The sequence below is a fragment of a genome, unplaced genomic scaffold (assembly GCF_019419815.1).
Source record: "Pyrus x bretschneideri cultivar Hongxiangsu unplaced genomic scaffold, Pyrus_bretschneideri_v1 Contig11, whole genome shotgun sequence".
NCBI lineage: Eukaryota > Viridiplantae > Streptophyta > Magnoliopsida > Rosales > Rosaceae > Pyrus > Pyrus x bretschneideri.
In genome coordinates this window covers 7,464,166-7,485,989 of record NW_025999402.1, presented here as the reverse complement: position 1 = coordinate 7,485,989, position 21,824 = coordinate 7,464,166, and the positions used below count along the sequence as shown (strand labels likewise).

The following is a 21,824-nucleotide window of genomic DNA, read 5'->3' as shown; positions in this document are numbered from 1 at the left end:
ATCAAATTAGATTGTCCATTGTGTGGCTTAGCCGAACTCCTCCCTCAATGTAAACTATATCGTTGTACTAAAAAAATAGAAAATAAGCACCTATGATGCACAAATACTTATGTTTGGTCGTGTATCCATGTAACAACCCGTCCCGGGATTTACTGAAGAAAATGGGTATTTTTGTATTTTCACTAAGTTTGGGGGATACCTTCCTTTTTAAAATTGTTTTTTAAACCTTAATTGGTGAGCCCAAGGGGCCCACCCCCTGTTTTGTCCCCCCTGCCGTGTCCCTCCTCTCTTCTTTCTTCTTTTTCTTTTTTTCTTCTTTCCTTCTTTTCTTTCTTTGTCTGCACCTTTTTCCTTTCTTTTTGAAAACTCCTCCATTCTTCTCTTCTTCTTCCCCGTGACAACACACACACACACACACACCCACAACTACACCTACTCGAGGAAATCATCACCATCATCGCCATTCAACTGCATCTCTCTCTCTCTCTCTCTTTCCCCTGCTCGCGGCGCCGGGAGGACACGAACACCTCCGGCGAGTTTTGGTTGTTTTCCGATTGGGTAAGCCCTTTTTCTTTTTCTTTTCTTATGTTAGACTTTGCCTAGATGTGGTTATTGAGTTTGGGTTCTTGAATTCCAAGGTTTTGGAGTGTTTTTGGCACGGGTGAGTGCACACCCAATTTTCCGGCGAGCACCGCCCCTTTCGAGGCAATTTCCGGCCAAACCACGGCGAGTTGGCCGGCGTGCGAGGTATCAATCTCTTCGTCTCGCTGAGAACTACAACTTTCCTTTTTGTTTCACTCAATTTCATTGAGTATTGAAGAAGTTATGCTCATTTGAATCTTACCCAGTTCCGGCGGACACCGGTGGCTTCCAGGCTGTTTTCCGGCCAACTCCGGCCACAATGACAGGAACCAAGGGTATATTTCGATTCCTTATCTTCGGGGCTTCAATTTGGTATATTGAATGACATGTTTTGGTTGAGTTTAGAGCTCCAACGGAGCTTGGGAATTTTCCGGCCGAATTCCGGCCTTCTTCTCCGGCGGGAAACCCAGCCCAAGAAACCACCCAGGCCTTCAGGCCGTTTCCTTCCCCCACGGGCCTTAGGCCTGTTTTGGTATTTGGCCCAAAACCCTAACCTTTTCTGTTTTTATTTTTATTTTTGTTTACTTTAAAACCCCAAAGGCCTTAGGGCCGTGTGAACCAAGCCCAAAACCCTTTTTAATTGGGCCATTGGGCCGTGAGGTTAAAGCCCAAACTCAGCCCACCTAAAACCTAAACCCAATTATCCTAACCCAAACCCTTTAGGCCCAAACCCGGATCCAACCCAAGTCCAAACCCTTTAACCCAACCTGGATCCAAGCCCAGACTTGTTTGACCCGTTGACCCGGACCCGGACCCGGTCTGACCGTTGACCCGGTCAACGGTCAGCGTTGACTTTGACTTTGACCGGTCAGCGGTCAATGTTGACTTTGACCGTTGACTTTTTGGGTTTCCGTGCGGAACCCCTCCTAGGCTAATTTCGACGTCCTGAACCCGTTTCCGATGTCCGTTTTCCCAAATTCTTTTGGTTGAGTAGAGTTTGACTAAATGTACCATTTATGTGCTTAGGGGCAATTATCTGTGGCGTTTCCTTCTTCGCTAGATGGCATGTCTTTTCGACGGCGAAGTACTGTGAGTGGACCCCTTCTAAAAATGCATGTTTTAATGGTAGAATTGCATACACAGAAAAGCATGACTTTACGATTATGTTTTATGAACGTTTTACGAGATAACATGCTTACTAAGGCTAGTTTGAATTATTACTATTTTTCCTATAACCCATGTTCTTATAGCATATCTGATGGATGACGATATGATATTTAGAACATGTTTAGAACACCTCTTTATAGTATAGATGATGGATGACTTTATACTATGAAGTTGATTTTCAATATATGTATGTTCACTGGTTTTGTACTTACCTAGTGGTCATTTCCGCTACGGGACGTAGGGATAGATCCGGTCCGTCCCGGGCGACGGTTTGGTGTTGGCATAGGGCCTGAAATGTGTTTTCCTCTGACTGTCTGCTCAGAGACGGGGAGCCGGCAAAGGGCCTGAAGTGCATTTTCCTCTGACTGTGTGCTCAGAGACGGGGAGCCGGCATGGGGCCTGAAGTGTTATATCGGACATTCACTAGTGATTATTATTGTTTATGAGAATGATGATTTGAGACATTGCACGACATGCTAGATTTCGGAAAACCTATGTTTCTCATTATACTTGTGTTTTCATAAAACCTGGGGGTTAGTATGTTGATAACTGTTTTATTATATATATATCAACCTGGTCCACTCATGTTTGTTTTGCGCCCCCTTCAGGACTTAGAATCGAGGCATACAATCCCGACGTCCAGGCACTTCCGCATCGGCATCTTCGAGTCCTCTCGGTGTAGGACCCACTCCTTTGTTTCATTCAATTTTATATTATTTTCTTTTAGTGTTCTAGATTAGAGGTGTGCTCTGAACACGGTCCTTATTTACATATTAATTATTCTTTTATATTTATAAACCTTATTTATCCCTTGTTTTCAGCATTTGCACTTAATAAATGGCTTTCGTCACCCTCGGGTGTCGGCCAGCACGTGCCTACCTTGGTATTCGGGGAATATCGGGGTCGGGGCGTGTCAATCCATATTTGATACTTGATTGGATACGATATTTGCCTGATACTCTCGGATACTCATCCGATATGTATCATGGTCTATGGACATGTCTCTGACTTGATGGATATGTGTATCCTATATTTAAGATACACGTATTTGGCTTTTAGAATTCATTTACACTTTTAAAAAAAGATATGAAGATGAGAAAATTAATAGGAGACATCTATAATTGAAAGTTGATGAATACAAAGAGAGCTTCATTTTAATTAAAACCATGAATACAATCTCACACTTCTTCTACTATATATAAGCAGGATTAGATTTCCAACTTTTCTTCTTCAACAACTCAAATGTACTTGAATTTGAATGATGAATTATGTTTTAAAATGTATATTTTTATTTGTTGTATCCATAGCATATCGTATCTCAATTTTTAGAGATTTTCGTGTTGTCGTGTCGTGTCATATCGTATCACTGTATCCGTATCTGTATCCATGCTTCATAGATAAGCATTACTCTTTCCTTTTTATCAGTTCGGTTATTAGTATAATGTCATATTGCTTTTTCTGGAGTATCATGTGTGCATTGATTTGTTGAACTATAAGCTCTGTACGTAGCTACAAGGAATGGAGGATTGCAGATTGATATGGCTTGGTTTCTGTTTTAGATTCATAGAAATGTTCCTAAGTTTGAAGTCGTATTCATGTGTAATGGACGACCACGATTTAAACATCTAGATGGTGTATATCGTGTCACCTGTCTAATTTGAGTTGTTATGTGCAACTCGCGTGCTAGACTTCTAGCTAAGGTGTGAGCTAGCAACGGCTATATTGCTCACACTCTCTTCGTGTTTGGCATAATAGACTGGAAGAAATCCGCTGTAGATTCTCAAGAGACGTTTTCGTTTTTGTTCACTCTTCTCTCCCTTATCTTACTCTCTGCAACTTTGAGATCATAATATATGTGATTTCAGTAGCTAAACCCAATCAAAACTCAAACTAAACCGCCTCAAATACACTAACACGATTTATATGCTGTAATTTAATTTCAGCATTTATATTGATCTCCTTTTCCTAGTAAGCAACCATGAGTCCGGAAGGAAATTGGGTATTATAAAAGTTCAGGAGATAATCGACTAAAGTCAAAGTGTAAGGAGGAAATTGAATAATTATAAAAGTTCAAAGAATAATCGGCTAAAATTAAAGTCGGAGAGAAATTGTCTGCCAGCGCATCAGGGAAGCAACCATAAGGGCATACTTGATATTTTGAGAAAAGGGTTACCCTTGCCTTAGGGGGCAAAAGCGACTTTTTATATTCTTTCTATTCGCAAATTTTCCCCAAAATCGTTTTGTCATATCGAAATTATATTCCCAATTGGATCACAAAATTTGATTATATTTAAACTTGTACGCCTGTTAAAAAACCGAGGGAAAACCCAACTGCAAAAAATACCTTACTTCTCTCACTCACAACTCCAACCACCAACAATGGCGGCGTCTTAACCGTCCGTCCGGCCTCTGCTTGTATTTCGCCGAAATCTCTCCGCCTCCCCCACTGCCTTTCGCACCCACACAAGTCCTCGCTTCTGTCCGCTACCAAATGATGAGAGCATTTCAGACGGAAATTGCCCTGAGACTGAGAGTCTCTCTCTCTCTCCTCCATTTCCGTGCTCTCCGAGTCGAACCCCAAATTCTCAAAGGTATTGACTTTTTGTTTGCTTTATCAATTTTTTGTTTGCGATAGTGTAATGTGCTCAATTTTGGGTTTTTGTTTGATTTAACTTTATAACCCAAAATTTCTGTTGATACCGATGACACGGGCAATATGATTTGTGTCTATTCACTACACAACAATTCTTAAAATACTCGTTCAACGATGATAAAAAGCTTTTAAGTTCACTTGTTTCAGATTTGCAACAGTATGGTCTTGCACAAGTTTCTGAAATTTCAAAAAATAAGCTGCTCGGAAGTCTTCCGAACCATCCATAATCGTTACGCAACAGCATGGTCTGGAGAACATTGTACGGTTATTCTCCATTTGATCAGAACTCCACCGGTGAAAAGAAACGAGAGTATCGAAAACTCAACAGAAACTCGGAAATTCATAAATTTATAGTAAAACCACGCAACTACGAGGTTCGGATTTAACACAAAACAACCGAGTACATAACCAGTCTACCAAGTACTTATCTCTAGAGCAGGCTAGGAAATGAAAATGCTTCTCGACTCGTTTCCATCGCTTCTACGCCTTATTTTTCTCAATGAGCTTCTCAATAACATCTGCGGCATCCTGCACAGTTGCAATGGTCTGACCGCTTTCCTCTTCCACACTGATGCCGAATTCCTCCTCAAGTCCCATCACAATCTCAACCTGGAGTGCAGCTTCACATTAGAACAAATTCAAACTACAACAAATAACAATGAAGTTTAAATACCGAAACTGTAACTACGTTAGAGAAACCAAAATGATTTCTACGTCTGAAGATTTTTAACTGCAACGAACACTGTTAAAAGTAAAGAGAATTTTGAAAGATTGCACACAAAATAACCAATATGTCTCCTTATTCTTCACTAGTACTGCAATAGTCGTAACGATTGTGAAATGTAGTATATTTTTCTGGTTAGAAGAACTCCCTGCGAATACAGATGGAAAAAATATAAAGAAACCGGAGTAGCATGTTAATGAATGTTGAATGTACCGTATCTAGAGAATCCGCTCCAAGTTCGGAAAACTTTGACTCGCCGGTAACTGCAGAGTCATCTGGCAATGCAAGTTGCTTCTTTACTATCTTAGACACCCTTTCCACCGCATCCGGCTTTGCCTGATGAAGGACAATTAACATTACTACAGCTCACAACGACCAGATAACTATCAAATTTTTAATTTTTACGACATTTGACTTAATTCGGGTAAACTCGAGAAACACTCAAACAATGGCAGGCTTTTCCATTAACTTTGTACAACACAAAAACAATTTTGTTTGTAACGTACACAATAGTTTATATACAAACAATTTAACACACCATAATTTAAAAATAAATTAAATAATTTAAATTTTTGAAAACCAAAGAACATACCTCCAATTTCGTTCTTCACCAATCGATAATCGTATACAACAGCTCTATAGAAAACAAATTTTATGGCATTAGTACAAATTCACAATGAAATTTTCAAATACAAAACAAAAACGCATACCGAATAGAGTAGGATAGATCGATTTAGGGAGAGATGATGAAGATTGAGATGATGGGAGTATTAGAGGATGGATTTGATAGTAGTGGAAGGAGGAGCTGAATTTTTCCTGTGGCAGAGGCAGTTGCTGCAAAATTTGCAATTTTTACCTCTTCAGCTGAGCAATCTGATTATAAACACGAACTCTTTGTGCGACGAAACCTGCATTGTTCAAAACATATACCGTCGAAAATTGGCGCAAAATCTACCTGAATTTTTTGGCCACTTTGCGCGACGAATATTTTTGTGCGATGACAGGTTCGCCGCCTAAATGCTGAAGCGACAAAAGACATTAAATTTAAATATTTATTTGAAATTTTGAAACTTATGTAAATAAGGAGTTTATTGTCTAATTGATTAAGTAAAATAAAAAAAAAACTTAAATCAAATTAAGTTAACCAAATAAATCAAATTAACCAACTAATCAATTAAACTGAAATTTTAATTCAAATATATATTAAAGAAATAATTAAAAACATTGTCCTCAAATACACAAATATAAACATATGTTATTCGTCCACAACACTTAATTAACACTTCTACTCCACTAGTCTGTCAGGATTTCCCTGTAATTCTACGTGTCGCTAGATGTTAGGCCACCACTGCCGGTAATGCGTCCTGAACATCTCATCGATCAACTTCATCAAGCGTTGGTCCGTAACATAAATAATATAGTTACATTGTGACACAAAAAATAATTACAAATTAATCGTTATAATATACTATTTAACAAAATAATAATGATTTTACTAATTTACACTTACTGATAATTCATCCAACATAGACTTCTTCAAGTCCTCAGGCAAATTGTTCCAAGACGCCCGCTTCGTAAAACAGTTGATCCGCACTAGTACACGAATGTCGTGCATAAGCTCCACATTCGTCATCGTATTCAATCCCCTCATATCATCATAAATGATTCGCATACGTTGCGCATTTTCCTCCTTTTGAGCCTGCACCGATCTCTGGGTTTTTTTTATTTGCAGTATCTACGGAAACAAAACATAAATTTCTAAATCATAGTAAGTGATTCACCCAAAATTGTTTTTCCAAAAATATAAATATTACATCCACAGAAACTTAATTATTACCTTTCCCAAATACTTCTCCCTTGCACTGCTTAGTTGTAAGAGCAGCGGAATCGGCCATCTCACCAAAATTAAAACAAGACCTTAAGATATTTTAAATACGACAAGTTCAATGTGCACTGACCATTTCAAAGCCCTTTACCTGATAAAATCTCTTGCATAATGTTTACGTGGGAAATTCCTCGTCATGCGACTATTTGGTGCAAAAAAACTCCTTACCTGCATTTACTTGAAGGCATTTGCACGATGAAGGTTTTTAGTCGTTGAGAAAAGGTACCTTTCGCGGAAAAATCCTTCGTAGCGTAAATTTTTCCACATTTGATTGTCGCAGGGCAAGATTTTGGCGCCAACAAAAAATTTGGCGCGCAAGTCATTGTGTCTTGTGGGACAAAACACTGATTCGTTGGCTAAGTTCAATTTGCCCGACGGACAGTTTCATTGACTAACGGTTTCAGTTAGTTTTAACAAAGGACCACATCAATGTGTTAAAAAATGAGCAAAAACACATTTGCTCGACAACTGAGTGAAGGTGCCTGTCGAGGATTTCCGTCGGGCAAACACTACTTCACCAATTAGGTTTGTGCGTTCTTCTATATTCCCATTCTCCTTTCGCTGTTTCCCTCGGCGGCTGCTGTTTCTCCTTGCATCTCTCTCTCTCTTATACACAAACACCCTACACTCTCCTCCATCTCTTCCTCTCCCAATTGATTGAAGATTAGTTTATTTTTATTTGTTGATTATTTTTTTCTTCGAATGTATGATTAATTAATTTAGTAGCTATTAAAAAGGAATCATGCAAGGAGCCTAACGAGGAAGGACGCTCTACTTACCATTTGATGTATATTACAATATTATATATTATATTATATTATGTTCTTGAGTAGTCTTTGAGGAGACTTAAATCTAGTTAAACTTGAATGATATCTTAAGACTATTGGTGATTCATTTTCACCAAATGGTCATCATACATATTGTATAGCTAGCTACGACCGTAGGTTTAGTGTTGTTATTGATATTTCCAGTAAAATCTAGATTCGTTAATAGACACTAGTCATCAATTAGGTAAATGCCACTTCAACTGCTTGCTATACACTTGAATTACTTTGATAATGTGAATGGATTTTACGTTCTTTGATATGACAAGCGATGTGATATAAACTTGATTACTTATAGTTTTTTACTATATATATGATTTCAAAACGAGGGTTATTATATTCAAATGATTTTAACTAGATAAACTTAATCCACTCACACTTTATTTTGTCGACCTCTCAGGACATAGTGAGAACAAGGATAATCCAGGAAGTGAAGTGTAGGCTTGACAATGAGTATAATAATTGCATGATTGTACTCTTGATTATATATGACACTACATTATTTTGTGTTAACTGTTGTGTGAGGCTACTATCAGCTTTGATGTAATACGATAAGGATGAGATTACATCCTCGAACATGTGTCCCCAAGTGGGGAGGTTGATGAGGTTTTCTTAGTAGACTGTTTTGATTATTAATAAAGAACAATTTGGTTCAAATTCATTCACATCATAATTATCTTATGATGGCTTTCATCACTAAGTCGGCTTGTGACATTATCTCATGATGGGTTCATGTGATCAATTTAGTGGCGGCCAGCATATTACGGCCTCGTAACTTGTGTTATTGGGATCATAGTGTGTCACTGAATTTTCATGCCTAACACGTGGACAACACACAGGGTAATGCTAGGGAGACCAACTTTGGAGACTAAATTTATAAACTAAATGATGTGTCACCAATAAGAATAAACATGTTTATCAACGAGTAAGTAATAAACCAATCATCAACTTTCATGTCCCTTAGTTTTCAAAATTGTGTCCATAAATTTAGTCTGTCTGGCCTTACTCTAATACAAATAAGGTGACGTAAAGCACGTGTGGCCGTCGAGCTTCATACAAAGAGCAACCTGCTATGATACCATATAGAAATATGATTCCCTGATTTGTCTGATACAATGTGTATAATATATTTATATATAGGGTTTGACAAAACCCATATGAGACGAATTCCTAAAATAATTACTATAAAAATTTACCTTCTTGCAATTACGGAGAAGATTCTAAATTAACTAAATGTTCTAACAAGAACAAACAATTATATATTAAGTGCATCTACCAAACATATTGATAGAACGTCTTGTTACTTAACAAAGAAAATAAGATGTCTGAGACTCTGAACCTTCCCAAAAGGTGAAAGTGAGCACAGAACTTGTGCGCTCGATTGATCTTGATGATGAAGATTTTGTAAGGGTTTTGAGACTTTTGGTGTCCCACATCGGGAAACACTAAAGGTTCATTGCCCTTTATATAGATTTAGTGCTTTTGTCTAGTAATTAGAACATTGATCATTAGGAAATGGATTGAAGGCTTGGGCCTTATGGTTGTGTGGATTAGGCTTGTATAATATATAGCCTAAATGCAATTAATATTAATTAATCAACACAAGAGCCTTGGGGACACTTGGGGCCTTGGAATTTAAAGTTAATCTAATTCATTAATTTTAATTTTCGGATTAAGTTTTTAATTAATTTATTAATTAAAAATGTTTTGATTAAAAGACACTGCTCATAAAAAGAGTTGTGTACTTTCAAATACGCTGAACATGTATTTGAAAGGATGTGAAACAACCTATATATTTGTAATCACAGTATCCAAGTGAGATCATCCTTTCTTCCTCTTTTTCTTCCGTACGAAAATTCCAGAGAGTAAGCACACAAAGCAAATTCGCTAGAATTCTAGAATCCAGTGCAGGTTGTAGAATTAGGTAGTTGAATTCTGGTCGAGCAGACGTTGTAGAGCCACAAGCACAAGAGTGAGACGGAAATACTGTTCGAATGACATAGCTTTTACGCTTGCCTCTACCTTCTATAATCAAGTTAGTACCAATGTTATTCTTATATTAATTTATGTATTTATTGTGTAATTTCATTCTGCACGACAAGTATTTTTGGTTAATAAATATTAGAATTTCAAGTTTTGTTTATTTATGTTATTTTTGTTTATTTCTGAATTGTTCTCCAACAAATTTTGTGTCCACTAGAAAATGTTAGAAAGGACGCTAGGATCAGAGAGAACAATAAAGGGAGAGTCGATAAGCGAGGGTGAGGGTTTACGGGTAAGTCAATGGATGTCTAGGTAGACTGGGGTTTTCATGTGCTGTGTCTAGTGATTTTTTAAGAAGGATAATGCTAGGTAGCAAACTTTTAAACCAAATTTTGCAAACCAAATAATGTATCATCAATAAGAGTTAAGCATGTTAATCAACACTTAAGTAATAATCCAACCATAAACAATCGTATCATTTGGCTTACAAAATTTGGTTTGAAAATTTGGTTCCTTGGCATTATTCTTCTTAAAAGTTCAGAATTTAATATAATGGTTGGAGCGATTGCTTGAGATCTATGTTTCACTAAAGATGAAAACCAAAAGTTTTCAAAATTTTCAACTTCACTACGTACCAAACAAGTTTTTGGGTTTGAATGAAAATTATTCTTATAAATGTAAGTACAGTTGCATATAACTGAAATATATGAGACAAAGGAATTGATCATCGTCATAAAGTGCATTAAACATTGATTGAGCATTGCCCTTCTATTGCTGTGGGATTGATCAACGACCGTAAGACCCACACCGAGTAGCGTAAAAGAAACTACCATTCCACCCACGCTGCTTAAAAGCAAAGCACGACGTCCGAACCGATCAACTTGAAATGTTGCCACCAAGATTGCAATGGTCTTGACAAATCCAACAGCCACGGTTGCAAGTAGCTTGTCATTGTAAGAAGTGATTCCCGCTTTCTCGAAGATCCTGGGGCTGTACAAAACCACAGAGTCTGTACCCGACACTTGTTGAAAGAAGTGGATACCAAGGGCTGCTATTAAAATGTGGCGAACGGCCGGCGTAGGGCGAATGAGCAATTCCTGCCATATACCCTCACCTTGGCTGCGTTTAGAAACCTGAACGACCTCATCCTTTGAGTCTTTGGGGATTCCTGCAGCTTCTTTAATCTCGTCTAGTCTGAGCTGCGATTCCTCTTCAGAAGATGATGTTCTATTTAGTACTCGCTTGGCGTCTCCGAGTCTCCCTTGCATGACGAGCCAGCGTGGTGACTCGGGCATGGCTAAAACGCCGAGGGCTAGAAAAACTGAGGGAATTGCGCCGATGCCGAGCATGATCCTCCAGTTCAAGTGGATTGGGAGCTTGGCTAAGGCAAAGTTGGATACGTACCCCAGTAATATACCAACGTTAACAAACACCTACATATTTTCAAAATGATCAATTCTATTAATATAAACTCCACGTGCATGCATTTGAGAGGTTTACGAAACAATAAATAGGGTGGTTCTATCTACACATCCATTAGTATTTTTCACACATCTCTTGTTAATTTCCGTCTTTTGATATTCTTTAGTTCATTTGATCTTATGGTCGGAAATTCAGAAGGTGTATGGAAAGTAAAACATGGTGTGGATAGCGCCACCCAGTAGATATTTTAGGAAAATTCTAGGGTGAGCACATTTTTATATGGCATTTGTGCACTATCTAATGTGGCAAGTGATGTGTACATGTCACATTAATTAATGAATTTATCTCATTGAACGTTGGTTGCATACATCACTTGCCACATGAGATGATACACTAATGTGCTATAAATATCTGGTGTCCTTTGCATTATTTTTTGGGTGGTGCTATTCACACGCTATTTTTTACCATCTCACAGAATCTTTCAATTTTTGGCCATCGGATCGAATGAATTGAAGAAGACCAGTGGACAAAAATTAACAAGTGTGTGTGGGAGGTAAAAAGGGGTGTGTGAATAGGAATCCCCTACTTTTTACGAGGAAATTGTTAGAATATCACATTTTTTTACCATATTTTTATACCTTCGGACATGGCAAGTGATGGTTTAAATGCCACATCAATTAATGAATTTATCTTATTGAATGTTCATTGTATGCACCACGTGTTACATGAGATGATATAGAAATGTGATATAACTATATGGTCTCGCAAGCATAACTTTTTTTCAAATACTTAGAGGCTTATATTTACGTAAACATATCACCCTGGCTAATAACAAAAATAGTTAGTATATTATATGATAATATAACGTGGTACTGAAAAAAACCTCAGGGAAAGATGTGAGGAAGCCACGAAACGAGGCCGGAGAGATCTCGGCGGTGTAGACAGGAGCTATCATAAGAGCATAGCCAACTCCAACTCCGGCAATGAATCTACCAAACATGAGGAAAGCGTAGTTCGGGGCAAAACCCATGAGGAGAGCTCCAATAAAGAAGATTGTTCCGGCAAGTACTATGGTGTACCGGCGTCCAATCCAGTCAGAGGTTTTACCGGCCAAGGCGGAGCCAATGAGAGAGTATATATTCAAGGTACCGTTAAGAACTTCAACTTGAACATCGCTGATATTGAGGTTTTCTTTGATGAAGAGAGACGCTCCACTCATTACACCAATATCTGTAAATAAATTTGAAATAAGCATGCGTCGTAGGTGGAGAAGTTTCTTCCAAAACAAAAAGAGTAGGAACGGAGAATGGCACATTGCAATAGTAAGATAATATTTTTAATCAAATAAGAACAAGACTGGAGAATGAGTGTATCATTAGAGAACCACAACCACTAACAATATCCATGAGTTTTAAGGAACAATTACCATAACCCAGTAAGATAGACGTCATTGAAGCCAAAACGGCACAGGCAACAGCAAACTTCTTTGTCTTGGGTTTCTTTGGAGGATCAAAGTCTGCAATACTATTTTGGGGTTGGCCGGAGACGACATTATTTTCTGCTCTCTGGTCAGCCATCTCCATATCTATAGAGCTAGATAAATTAAATGATAGATAGAGAGAGAGAGAGAGAGAGAGAGAGAGAGAGAGAGAGAGAGAGAGAGAGAGAGAGAGAGAGAGAGAATTAGATATGAGGAATGAGCTATTAATCAAGTACCATTTATACAAATTATATCCATTTGTCTGAAATGTTGTTGTTCATGGAAACAAACACCGTCATCCAATACTGTCATCAATCAACGAAGAAATTTGAATTATCTTAATTCTAGAACACAATTTAGTTAATTAGTTCTTATATACCAAAGCAACAAAATAAAAAAACTGAAATATGGTTCCATATTTAGTGTCATTTCAGGCACGCAACTATATATGCGCAAAAACTGTGTGATATTGTTCCATATATGTTACAAGCTCACCCGCCACCAGAAAATTGGGGTTGCCCTACAAAACCTTGCCCTTAGGAAATAACTAGTTCGTTGCACAAAGGTCATGAAAAAAAAAATTGTGAGACAAAATAATGAAATTTGTCGCGCAACAAATGATTGTGCATTGAAAAAAATGATTCGTCGCATTAAATGTAACAGAACAAAGAGCTTAATTTGTCGTGTGAAATACAACGAGGCAAAAGTATGTTGTCATATTGTCCTAATGGGGACGAAAATGCTGTGTTCGTAAAGCATTGCGCGATGAAACGTTTTGTTTAGTAAACATTCATGCAACAAATTGGAGTAATTTTAACATTATTTAATTGTCACAAATTTGTCGTATGCGTATTACTGTTACGCGACGAATATGGTTGTGGCATTTACTGTTACACGACAAAAGGTTTTGTTGCGTAAACCTTTTGTCGCGTAAAGTTTAATATACATATTTTTTTTCTTTTGGGTTGTGAAAACATTTTTTAAATTAAAACAACAATTAAAATTTTTTTAAAATTAAATTGTAACAATAATTTATAAAAAAGTTAATTACAATTTTTTTTATAATTAAATTGTAAAAATAATTAATAAATTTGTTTTATTTATAATATAAAGAAATTGTACGTACAATTTCAAAAGTTGTTCATATATATACATTTTGCTAAATAAATACTATCTGCAATTCCCGAAAATTGTTGTTATCCGCACTTTACTTTTACTACTAGCTGCAAAATTAACCCAAAAAAGAAGGTGAAAAAAAGGCAAAGCAACAAAAATTGGTTGATCGATAATAAAAATTACTGTTAACCGCATAATATATAATTGGTTGTCAATAAAAATTAGAACTAAATTAACTCCTCAGTGAGATTCGTTGATCTGGTGCACACAACACAACTCAGTATCACAGTATATGCCTCTTATAAATTTGGTTACTTTCTAGCTAGTTATTTCCTTTTGATCGCTTTGGTACTTTGGTTGCAAACCAATAGAAAATAAGCACTGTCACTCAATATTACGGTCTGGTGGTATTTCTCTTTACTTAAACGTGAGAGGTATTAGATTCGAACCTCGTGGATGGCTAATTCAATATCAAATTAGATTGCCCATTGTGTGACTTAGCCGAACTCCTCCCTCAATGTAAACTATATCGTTGTACTAAAAAAAATAGAAAATAAGCACCTATGATGCACAAATACTTATGTTTGATTGTGTATCCATATCTGATACTTGATTGGATAAGATATTTGCCTGATACTCTCGGATACTCATCTGATACGTATCATGGTCTATGGACATGTCTTTGACTTGATGGATATGCGTATCCTATATTTAAGATACACATATTCGGCTTTTAGAATTCATTTACACTTTGAAAAAAAGATATGAAGATGAGAAAATTAATAGGAGACATCTATAATTGAAAGTTGATGAATACAAAGAGAGCTTCATTTTAATTAAAACCATGAATACAATCTCACACTTGTTCTACTCTATATAAGCAGGATTAGATTTCCAACTTTTCTTCTTCAACAACTCAAATGTACTTGAATTTGAATGATGAATTATGTTTTAAAATGTATATTTTTATTTGTTGTATCCATAGCATATCGTATCTCAATTTTTAGAGATTTTCGTATCGTTGTGTCGTGTCGTATTGTATCACTGTATCCGTATCTGTATCCATGCTTCATAGATAAGCATTACTCTTTCCTTTTTATCAGTTCGGTTATTAGTATAATGTCATATTGCTTTTTCTGGAGTATCATGCGTGCATTGATTTGTTGAAATATAAGCTCTGTACGTAGCTACAAGGAGTGGAGGATTGCAGATTGATATGGCTTGGTTTCTGTTTTAGATTCATAGAAATGTTCCTAAGTTTGAAGTCGTATTCATGTGTAATGGACGACTACGATTTAAACATCTAGATGGTGTATATCGTGTCACCTGTCTAATTTGAGTTGTTATGTGCAACTCGCATGCTAGACTTCTAGCTAAGGTGTGAGCTAGCAACGGCTATATTGCTCACACTCTCTTCGTGTTTGGCATAATAGATTGGAAGAAATCCGCTGTAGATTCTCAAGAGACATTTTCGTTTTTGTTCACTCTTCTCTCCCTTATCTTACTCTCTGCAACTTCGAGATCATAATATATGTGATTTCAGTAGCTAAAACCAATCAAAACTCAAACTAAACCGCCTCAAATACACTAACACAATTTATATGCTGTAATTTAATTTCAGCATTTATATTGATCTCCTTTTCCTAGTAAGCAACCATGAGTCAGGAAGGAAATTGGGTATTATAAAAGTTCAGGAGATAATCAACTAAAGTCAAAGTGAAAGGAGGAAATTGAATAATTATAAAAGTTCAAAGAATAATCGTATATTTTTAAAATTGAATTTGAATGATGAATTATGTTTTAAAATGTATATTTTTATTTGTTGTATCCATAGCATATCGTATCTCAATTTTTAGAGATTTTCGTATCGTTGTGTCGTGTCGTATTGTATCACTGTATCCGTATCTGTATCCATGCTTCATAGATAAGCATTACTCTTTCCTTTTTATCAGTTCGGTTATTAGTATAATGTCATATTGCTTTTTCTGGAGTATCATGCGTGCATTGATTTGTTGAAATATAAGCTCTGTACGTAGCTACAAGGAGTGGAGGATTGCAGATTGATATGGCTTGGTTTCTGTTTTAGATTCATAGAAATGTTCCTAAGTTTGAAGTCGTATTCATGTGTAATGGACGACTACGATTTAAACATCTAGATGGTGTATATCGTGTCACCTGTCTAATTTGAGTTGTTATGTGCAACTCGCATGCTAGACTTCTAGCTAAGGTGTGAGCTAGCAACGGCTATATTGCTCACACTCTCTTCGTGTTTGGCATAATAGATTGGAAGAAATCCGCTGTAGATTCTCAAGAGACATTTTCGTTTTTGTTCACTCTTCTCTCCCTTATCTTACTCTCTGCAACTTCGAGATCATAATATATGTGATTTCAGTAGCTAAAACCAATCAAAACTCAAACTAAACCGCCTCAAATACACTAACACGATTTATATGCTGTAATTTAATTTCAGCATTTATATTGATCTCCTTTTCCTAGTAAGCAACCATGAGTCAGGAAGGAAATTGGGTATTATAAAAGTTCAGGAGATAATCAACTAAAGTCAAAGTGAAAGGAGGAAATTGAATAATTATAAAAGTTCAAAGAATAATCGGCTAAAATTAAAGTCGGAGAGAAATTGTCTGCCAGCGCATCAGGGAAGCAACCATAAGGGCATACTTGATATTTTGAGAAAAGGGTTACCCTTGCCTTAGGGGGCAAAAGCGACTTTTTATATTCTTTCTATTCGCAAAATTTCCCCAAAATCGTTTTGTCATATCAAAATTATATTCTCAATTGGGTCACAAAATTTGATTATATTTAAACTTGTGCGCCTGTTAAAAAACCGAGGGAAACCCCAACTGCAAAAAAGACTTGACTTCTCTCACTCACAACTCCGACCACTAACAATGGCGGTGTCTTAACGTATGTCCGGCCTCTGCTTGTATTTCGCCGAAATCTCTCCGCCTCCCCCACCGCCTTTCCCACCCACACAAGTCCTCGCTTCTGTCCGCTACCAGATGATGAGAATTTCAGCATTTCAGACGGAAATTGCCCTAAGACTGAGAGTCTCTCTCTCTCTCTCTCTCTCTCTCTCTCTCTCTCTCTCTCTCTCTCTCTCTCTCTCTCTCTCTCTCTCTCTTCCATTTCCGTGCTCTCCGAGTCAAACCCCAAATTCTCAAAGGTATTGACTTTTTGTTTGCTATATCAATTTTTTGTTTGTGATAGTGTAATGTGCTCAATTTTGGGTTTTTGTTTTGCCTAAATTTTAATTCTCAATGAATTTTTGTTAATTTGATTTGATTTAACTTTATAACCCAAAATTTCTGTTGCTACCGATGACACGGGCAATAGGATTTGTGTGTATTCACTACACATAACAATTCTCAAAATACTCGTTCAACGATAATAAAAAGCTTTTAAGTTCACTTGTTTCAGATTTGCAACAGTATGGTCTTGCACAAGTTTCTAAAATTTCAAAAAATAAGCTGCTCGGAAGTCTTCCAAACCATCCATAATCGTTACGCAACAGCATGGTCTGGCGAACATTGTACGGTTATTCTCCATTTGATCAGAACTCCACCAGTGAAAAGAAACGAGAGTATCGAAAACTCAACAGAAACTCGAAAATTCCTAAATTTATAGTAAAACCACGCAACTACGAGGTTCGGATTTAACACAAATCAACCCAGTACATAACCAGTCTACCAAGTACTTATCTCTAAAGCAGGCTAGGAAATGAAAATGCTTCTCGACTCGTTTCCATCGCTTCTACGCCTTATTTTTCTCAATGAGCTTCTCAATAACATATGCGGCATCCTGCAAAGTTGCAATGGTCTGAGCGCTTTCCTCTTCCACACTGATGCCGAATTCCTCCTCAAGTCCCATCACAATCTCAACCTGGAGTGCAGCTTCACATTAGAACACATTCAAACTACAACAAATAACAATGAAGTTATTGATTTTCAAGGAATGAATTGTATCTCATTCATTCATCATTTTTAGTTACAAGAACAACAAAACATATATAGAGGAACCTATAGAAAACTAATAGGAAAGCTACGGAAACAATGGAGAGTTAAGACCCCTCCATGACACCTCCACCTAACTTAAACCACTAATTAATCCTTACAATGATGATGAGGTCTCCACTCTACCTAACTAAACATCATCAAGGCTTGCATTATGCCTAAAGTAGATATTAAACTAAGATGCACTAAAGCATCACTTAAGTTTTAGCCGAAAGTTTGAATCCATGCATTAGCTAGCTTTCCATTATTCTATTCTTCCATGATACTCCATGATGCTTCCAACTCTTAGGAACCCTACTTCCAACCCTACTTCAAATAAACAACCATCCAATACTCCCCCTCAAGCTGGATCCAAAAGGTTGATGGATCCAAGCTTGGAGAGGAGTCTTTGAAACTGATGAGAGGCCAGAGGTTTGGTGAATATATCGGCCAGCTGATCGGAGCTTTTTACATAATGTGTCTGAATCACCTGCGACTGTACTTGTTCACGAACATAGTGACAGTCGACTTCAATGTGCTTCGTTCTCTCGTGAAAGAATGGATTTGATGCTATGTGCATAGCAGCCTGGTTGTCACAAAATAAGGTCATTGGTTGAGTCGTGAACACACCTAAGTCACATAGAAGTCCTTTTAGCCATATCAGCTCACACGCGGTTGAGGCCATTGCACGATATTCAGCTTCGGCACTTGATCTTGCAATGACAGTTTGTTTTTTGCTCTTCCATGTGACCAAATTTCCACCGACAAAGGTACAGTAACCAGTGGTGGACTTGCGATCGATGGCATTTCCTGCCTAATCTGCATCGCAGTACCCCATGATTTGAGTGTTGTCATTCTTCGTCATGAGGATGCCACGACCAACGGACCCTTTTAAGTAACGTAAGATCCTTTTTACAAGGTTCAAATGCTCGATGGTGGGGGAATGCATGAATTGACTGGCTATACTCACTGAATATGAGATGTCAGGTCTGGTGATCGTTAGGTAAATCAGCTTACCGACAAGCCTCTGATAGGAGCTGATATCCGAGAGTGGTGTGCCTCCCAAGTCAAGTTTGAGCTTGCTATCGAAAGGAGTAAGTGCAGGCTTAGCATCGCTCATATTAGCATCCTTGAGTAGGTCCATGACGTATTTTCGTTGATTAAGAAATAGTCCCTTGTGAGAAGATGCCATTTCGATTCCAAGAAAATACTTCAGCACCCCAAGATCTTTAATTGCAAATCTTTGTTGAAGTGACTTTTTGAGTGTGGAGATCTCTGCAGCATTATCACCTGTAATTATTAAGTCATCCACGTATATCAACACAACTAATTTGCTCGCAGCTCCCGTGCGAACAAATAATGATGAATTTGCATTACTCCTTTTGAAACCAACACTATGAAGAACTGAACTTAGTTTTGCATACCAAGCACGAGGCGATTGCTTCAATCCATAAATCGACTTATGCAACTTACACACCAAATCAGGCTCCTGGCTTTGAGGGTGTCCTGGTGGCAATCTCATATAGACCTCTTCTTCAAGATCACCATGTAGAAAGGCGTTCTTTATGTCCATTTGGTACATGGACCAACCCTTATTGATGGCAACAGACAATAGGACCTTAACTGAGTTCATTTTTGCAACAGGAGCAAATGTTTCTTTGTAATCTACCTCAAATGTTTGAGTGAATCCTCGAGCCACCAGCCTGGCTTTATGTCTTTCAATTGAACCATCAGCATTAAACTTGATCTTATAGATCCATTTGCAGCCCACTGCCCTTTTTCCTTTTGGAAGTTTGGTGATGCTCCAGGTGTTATGTTGGTCCAGTGCTTTGAGTTCATCTCGCATTGCTTCTTTCCACACAACTTGGTTATTAGCCTCATGAAAGTTTTGAGGCTCACTGTGACTTGAAATGGTATTAAGAAAAGCAGCAATAGATGGAGTCACCTTTTGATACGACACGCAATTGGAGATTGGATACCTCGGTTTATATGTGACAAAATCTTGAAGTCTTGTGGGAGGTTGTCTATCACGCCGAGGGTTGCATCGAGGTACTGGGAGAGTTGTCTCATCCTCGTTCAAATTATCAGCCACACTTTGAAGATTTTCTTGGTTGCCGCTGTTATCATCATCCATAGAACCATCAGGATGAGTGCCTTCATTGTTGACTTCAGTGAGTGGTGTAGGAGATTCATCATTGTTGTCATGGTTAGAACCTCTTTCATTTAAAACATCTGGAGTGCTGATTCTTGGTAGATGAAGCAGATCAAAGATACACTCCCCCTGACCTGTGGCTTCAAGTGACTTGCTGAAAAAAGGGTTAGCTTCATGGAATCGAACATCTTTGGATACAATGATTTTTCTCAGTTGGGGATCATAGCACTTATATCCTTTTTGTGTTGATGAATAACCAAGAAAAATGCATTTGAGAGCTCTAGGGTCCAATTTATCTCGATGGTGTGACTGAACATGAACAAAACAGACACAACCAAAGGTTCTAAGATGTGAGAGGTCGATTTTTCTTCCTTTCATGACTTCAAGGGGAGATTTAAACCCCAAGACTCGGCTAGGAAGTCTATTGATGATGTACACAGCCGCCATGGCTCCTTGGGACCAAAATCTTGTTGGTACATTCATGTGTAACATTAATGCTCTTGTTTTTTCCAGTATGTCACGATTTTTCCTTTCGGCTACACCATTTTGTTGAGGTGTGCCAACACAGCTTGTTTGATGCATGATACCATGATTGCTCAAATATTGTGACATGAGATGGGACGTGTATTCGGTGCCATTGTCAGATCTTAAAGTTTGAATTTGAGAAGAAAAATGGTTCTTAACAAGGTTGTGAAAATCCTTAAATACTTCCATCACTTTACTCTTAGACTTTAAAAGGTACAACCAAGTGGCTTTAGAGAAATCATCAACAAAGATCACATAATACTTATAACCATCAAAAGATTCAAACGTTGGTCCCCATACATCTGAGTGAACTAGTTCGAAAACTTTACTAGTCCTAGATAAGGATGGGTTAAAAGGCAATCTAGTGTCCTTAGACAAATGACAGGTTTCACACGAAATTAAATCATTCCCTAAATTTGGAAACAAAGATGACAAAACAGGTTGAGAAGGATGAGCTAGACGTTGATGCCACAATTGACTATCTTGGGATGGATTGGACTTGGCTTGAAATCCCCTGGGACTGCTTTTTGATATGTAATAGAGACCATCTAGATAAAACCCTTCACCAATCGTCTTCTTGGTGAGACAATCCTGAAAAATGACATTGTGAGGAGAGAAGATGGCTAAACAATTCAAGGTATTGGTGATTTTTCCCACAGATAGAAGTTGAAATGGAAAAGAAGGAACATATAAGGCTACTGACTCAATTTTGTCCGACATTAAGTGGATATTTCCCTTGCCTAAAACCTTGGAACTCTCACCATTGGCAGTTGAGACTTGAGAAGGTTGCGAAAATTTTTCAAACTTTTGAAACTTAGAAACATGATTGGTCATATGATCTGTGGCACCCGAATCAACAATCCAAAAATCATGCATCATATTTACATTAAGAGCAGTTTTGAAAGCAGTCATGATACCTTGCATGTCATCTTGGGACATGTGTTGTGTGTCTGTCAGAAAACCAGCGAACTTGCCTAGCAAAGCTGTTGAGTTTCCATCTTCAAAAACGACCGTTTGATCACTCTTAACCTCTTCTTTCTTGCTTTGAAGATATGCTGCAAACTCATTTATGAGTGCAGCCGGATTTGCTGTGAAGCTCTTGAGTGCGTCAGACCCATGTGAGGTTGAGGTAGATGCATTGTTGGCTCTGTGTGGTGCACGGTTCAGTCTTTGTGAGCCCTTGTTATCCTTCATGAACTATGGCTTTAATTCTGGATGTAAAATCCAGCATGTCTCCTTAACATGGCCAGTATAGTTTCAATGTTGGCACTTCAAGTGTGGATTCTTCACTTTGTATTTTCTTT

At 37.7% G+C, this 21,824-nt stretch overlaps 2 protein-coding genes and 1 long non-coding RNA gene across 3 annotated transcripts; 1 reads left to right on the top strand and 2 right to left on the bottom strand.

The window, feature by feature from the left end:
* The first annotated feature begins 376 nt into the window (after window positions 1-376).
* On the top strand, window positions 377-925 carry LOC125473819. Its single transcript, XR_007255625.1, has 3 exons — window positions 377-558; window positions 639-747; window positions 849-925. It is a non-coding gene; the product is annotated as an uncharacterized LOC125473819 (long non-coding RNA).
* A 3,850-nt stretch (window positions 926-4,775) lies between these two features.
* LOC125473905 (acyl carrier protein 1, chloroplastic-like) lies at window positions 4,776-5,483 on the bottom strand. Its single transcript, XM_048577329.1, has 2 exons — window positions 5,340-5,483; window positions 4,776-5,011 (listed from the first exon to the last, which is right to left on the bottom strand). The coding sequence occupies exons 1-2, from the start codon at window positions 5,481-5,483 to the stop codon at window positions 4,883-4,885; spliced, it is 273 nt and encodes a 90-aa protein (XP_048433286.1). The 3' UTR covers window positions 4,776-4,882.
* Window positions 5,484-6,463: 980 nt separating this feature from the next.
* LOC103942447 (polyol transporter 5-like) lies at window positions 6,464-12,823 on the bottom strand. The gene is made up of 6 exons (XM_048577328.1): window positions 12,667-12,823; window positions 12,124-12,470; window positions 10,567-11,251; window positions 6,964-7,043; window positions 6,637-6,861; window positions 6,464-6,490 (listed from the first exon to the last, which is right to left on the bottom strand). Exons 1-6 carry the CDS (start codon window positions 12,821-12,823, stop codon window positions 6,464-6,466), a joined length of 1,521 nt encoding a protein of 506 aa, XP_048433285.1.
* Window positions 12,824-21,824: the final 9,001 nt, after the last annotated feature.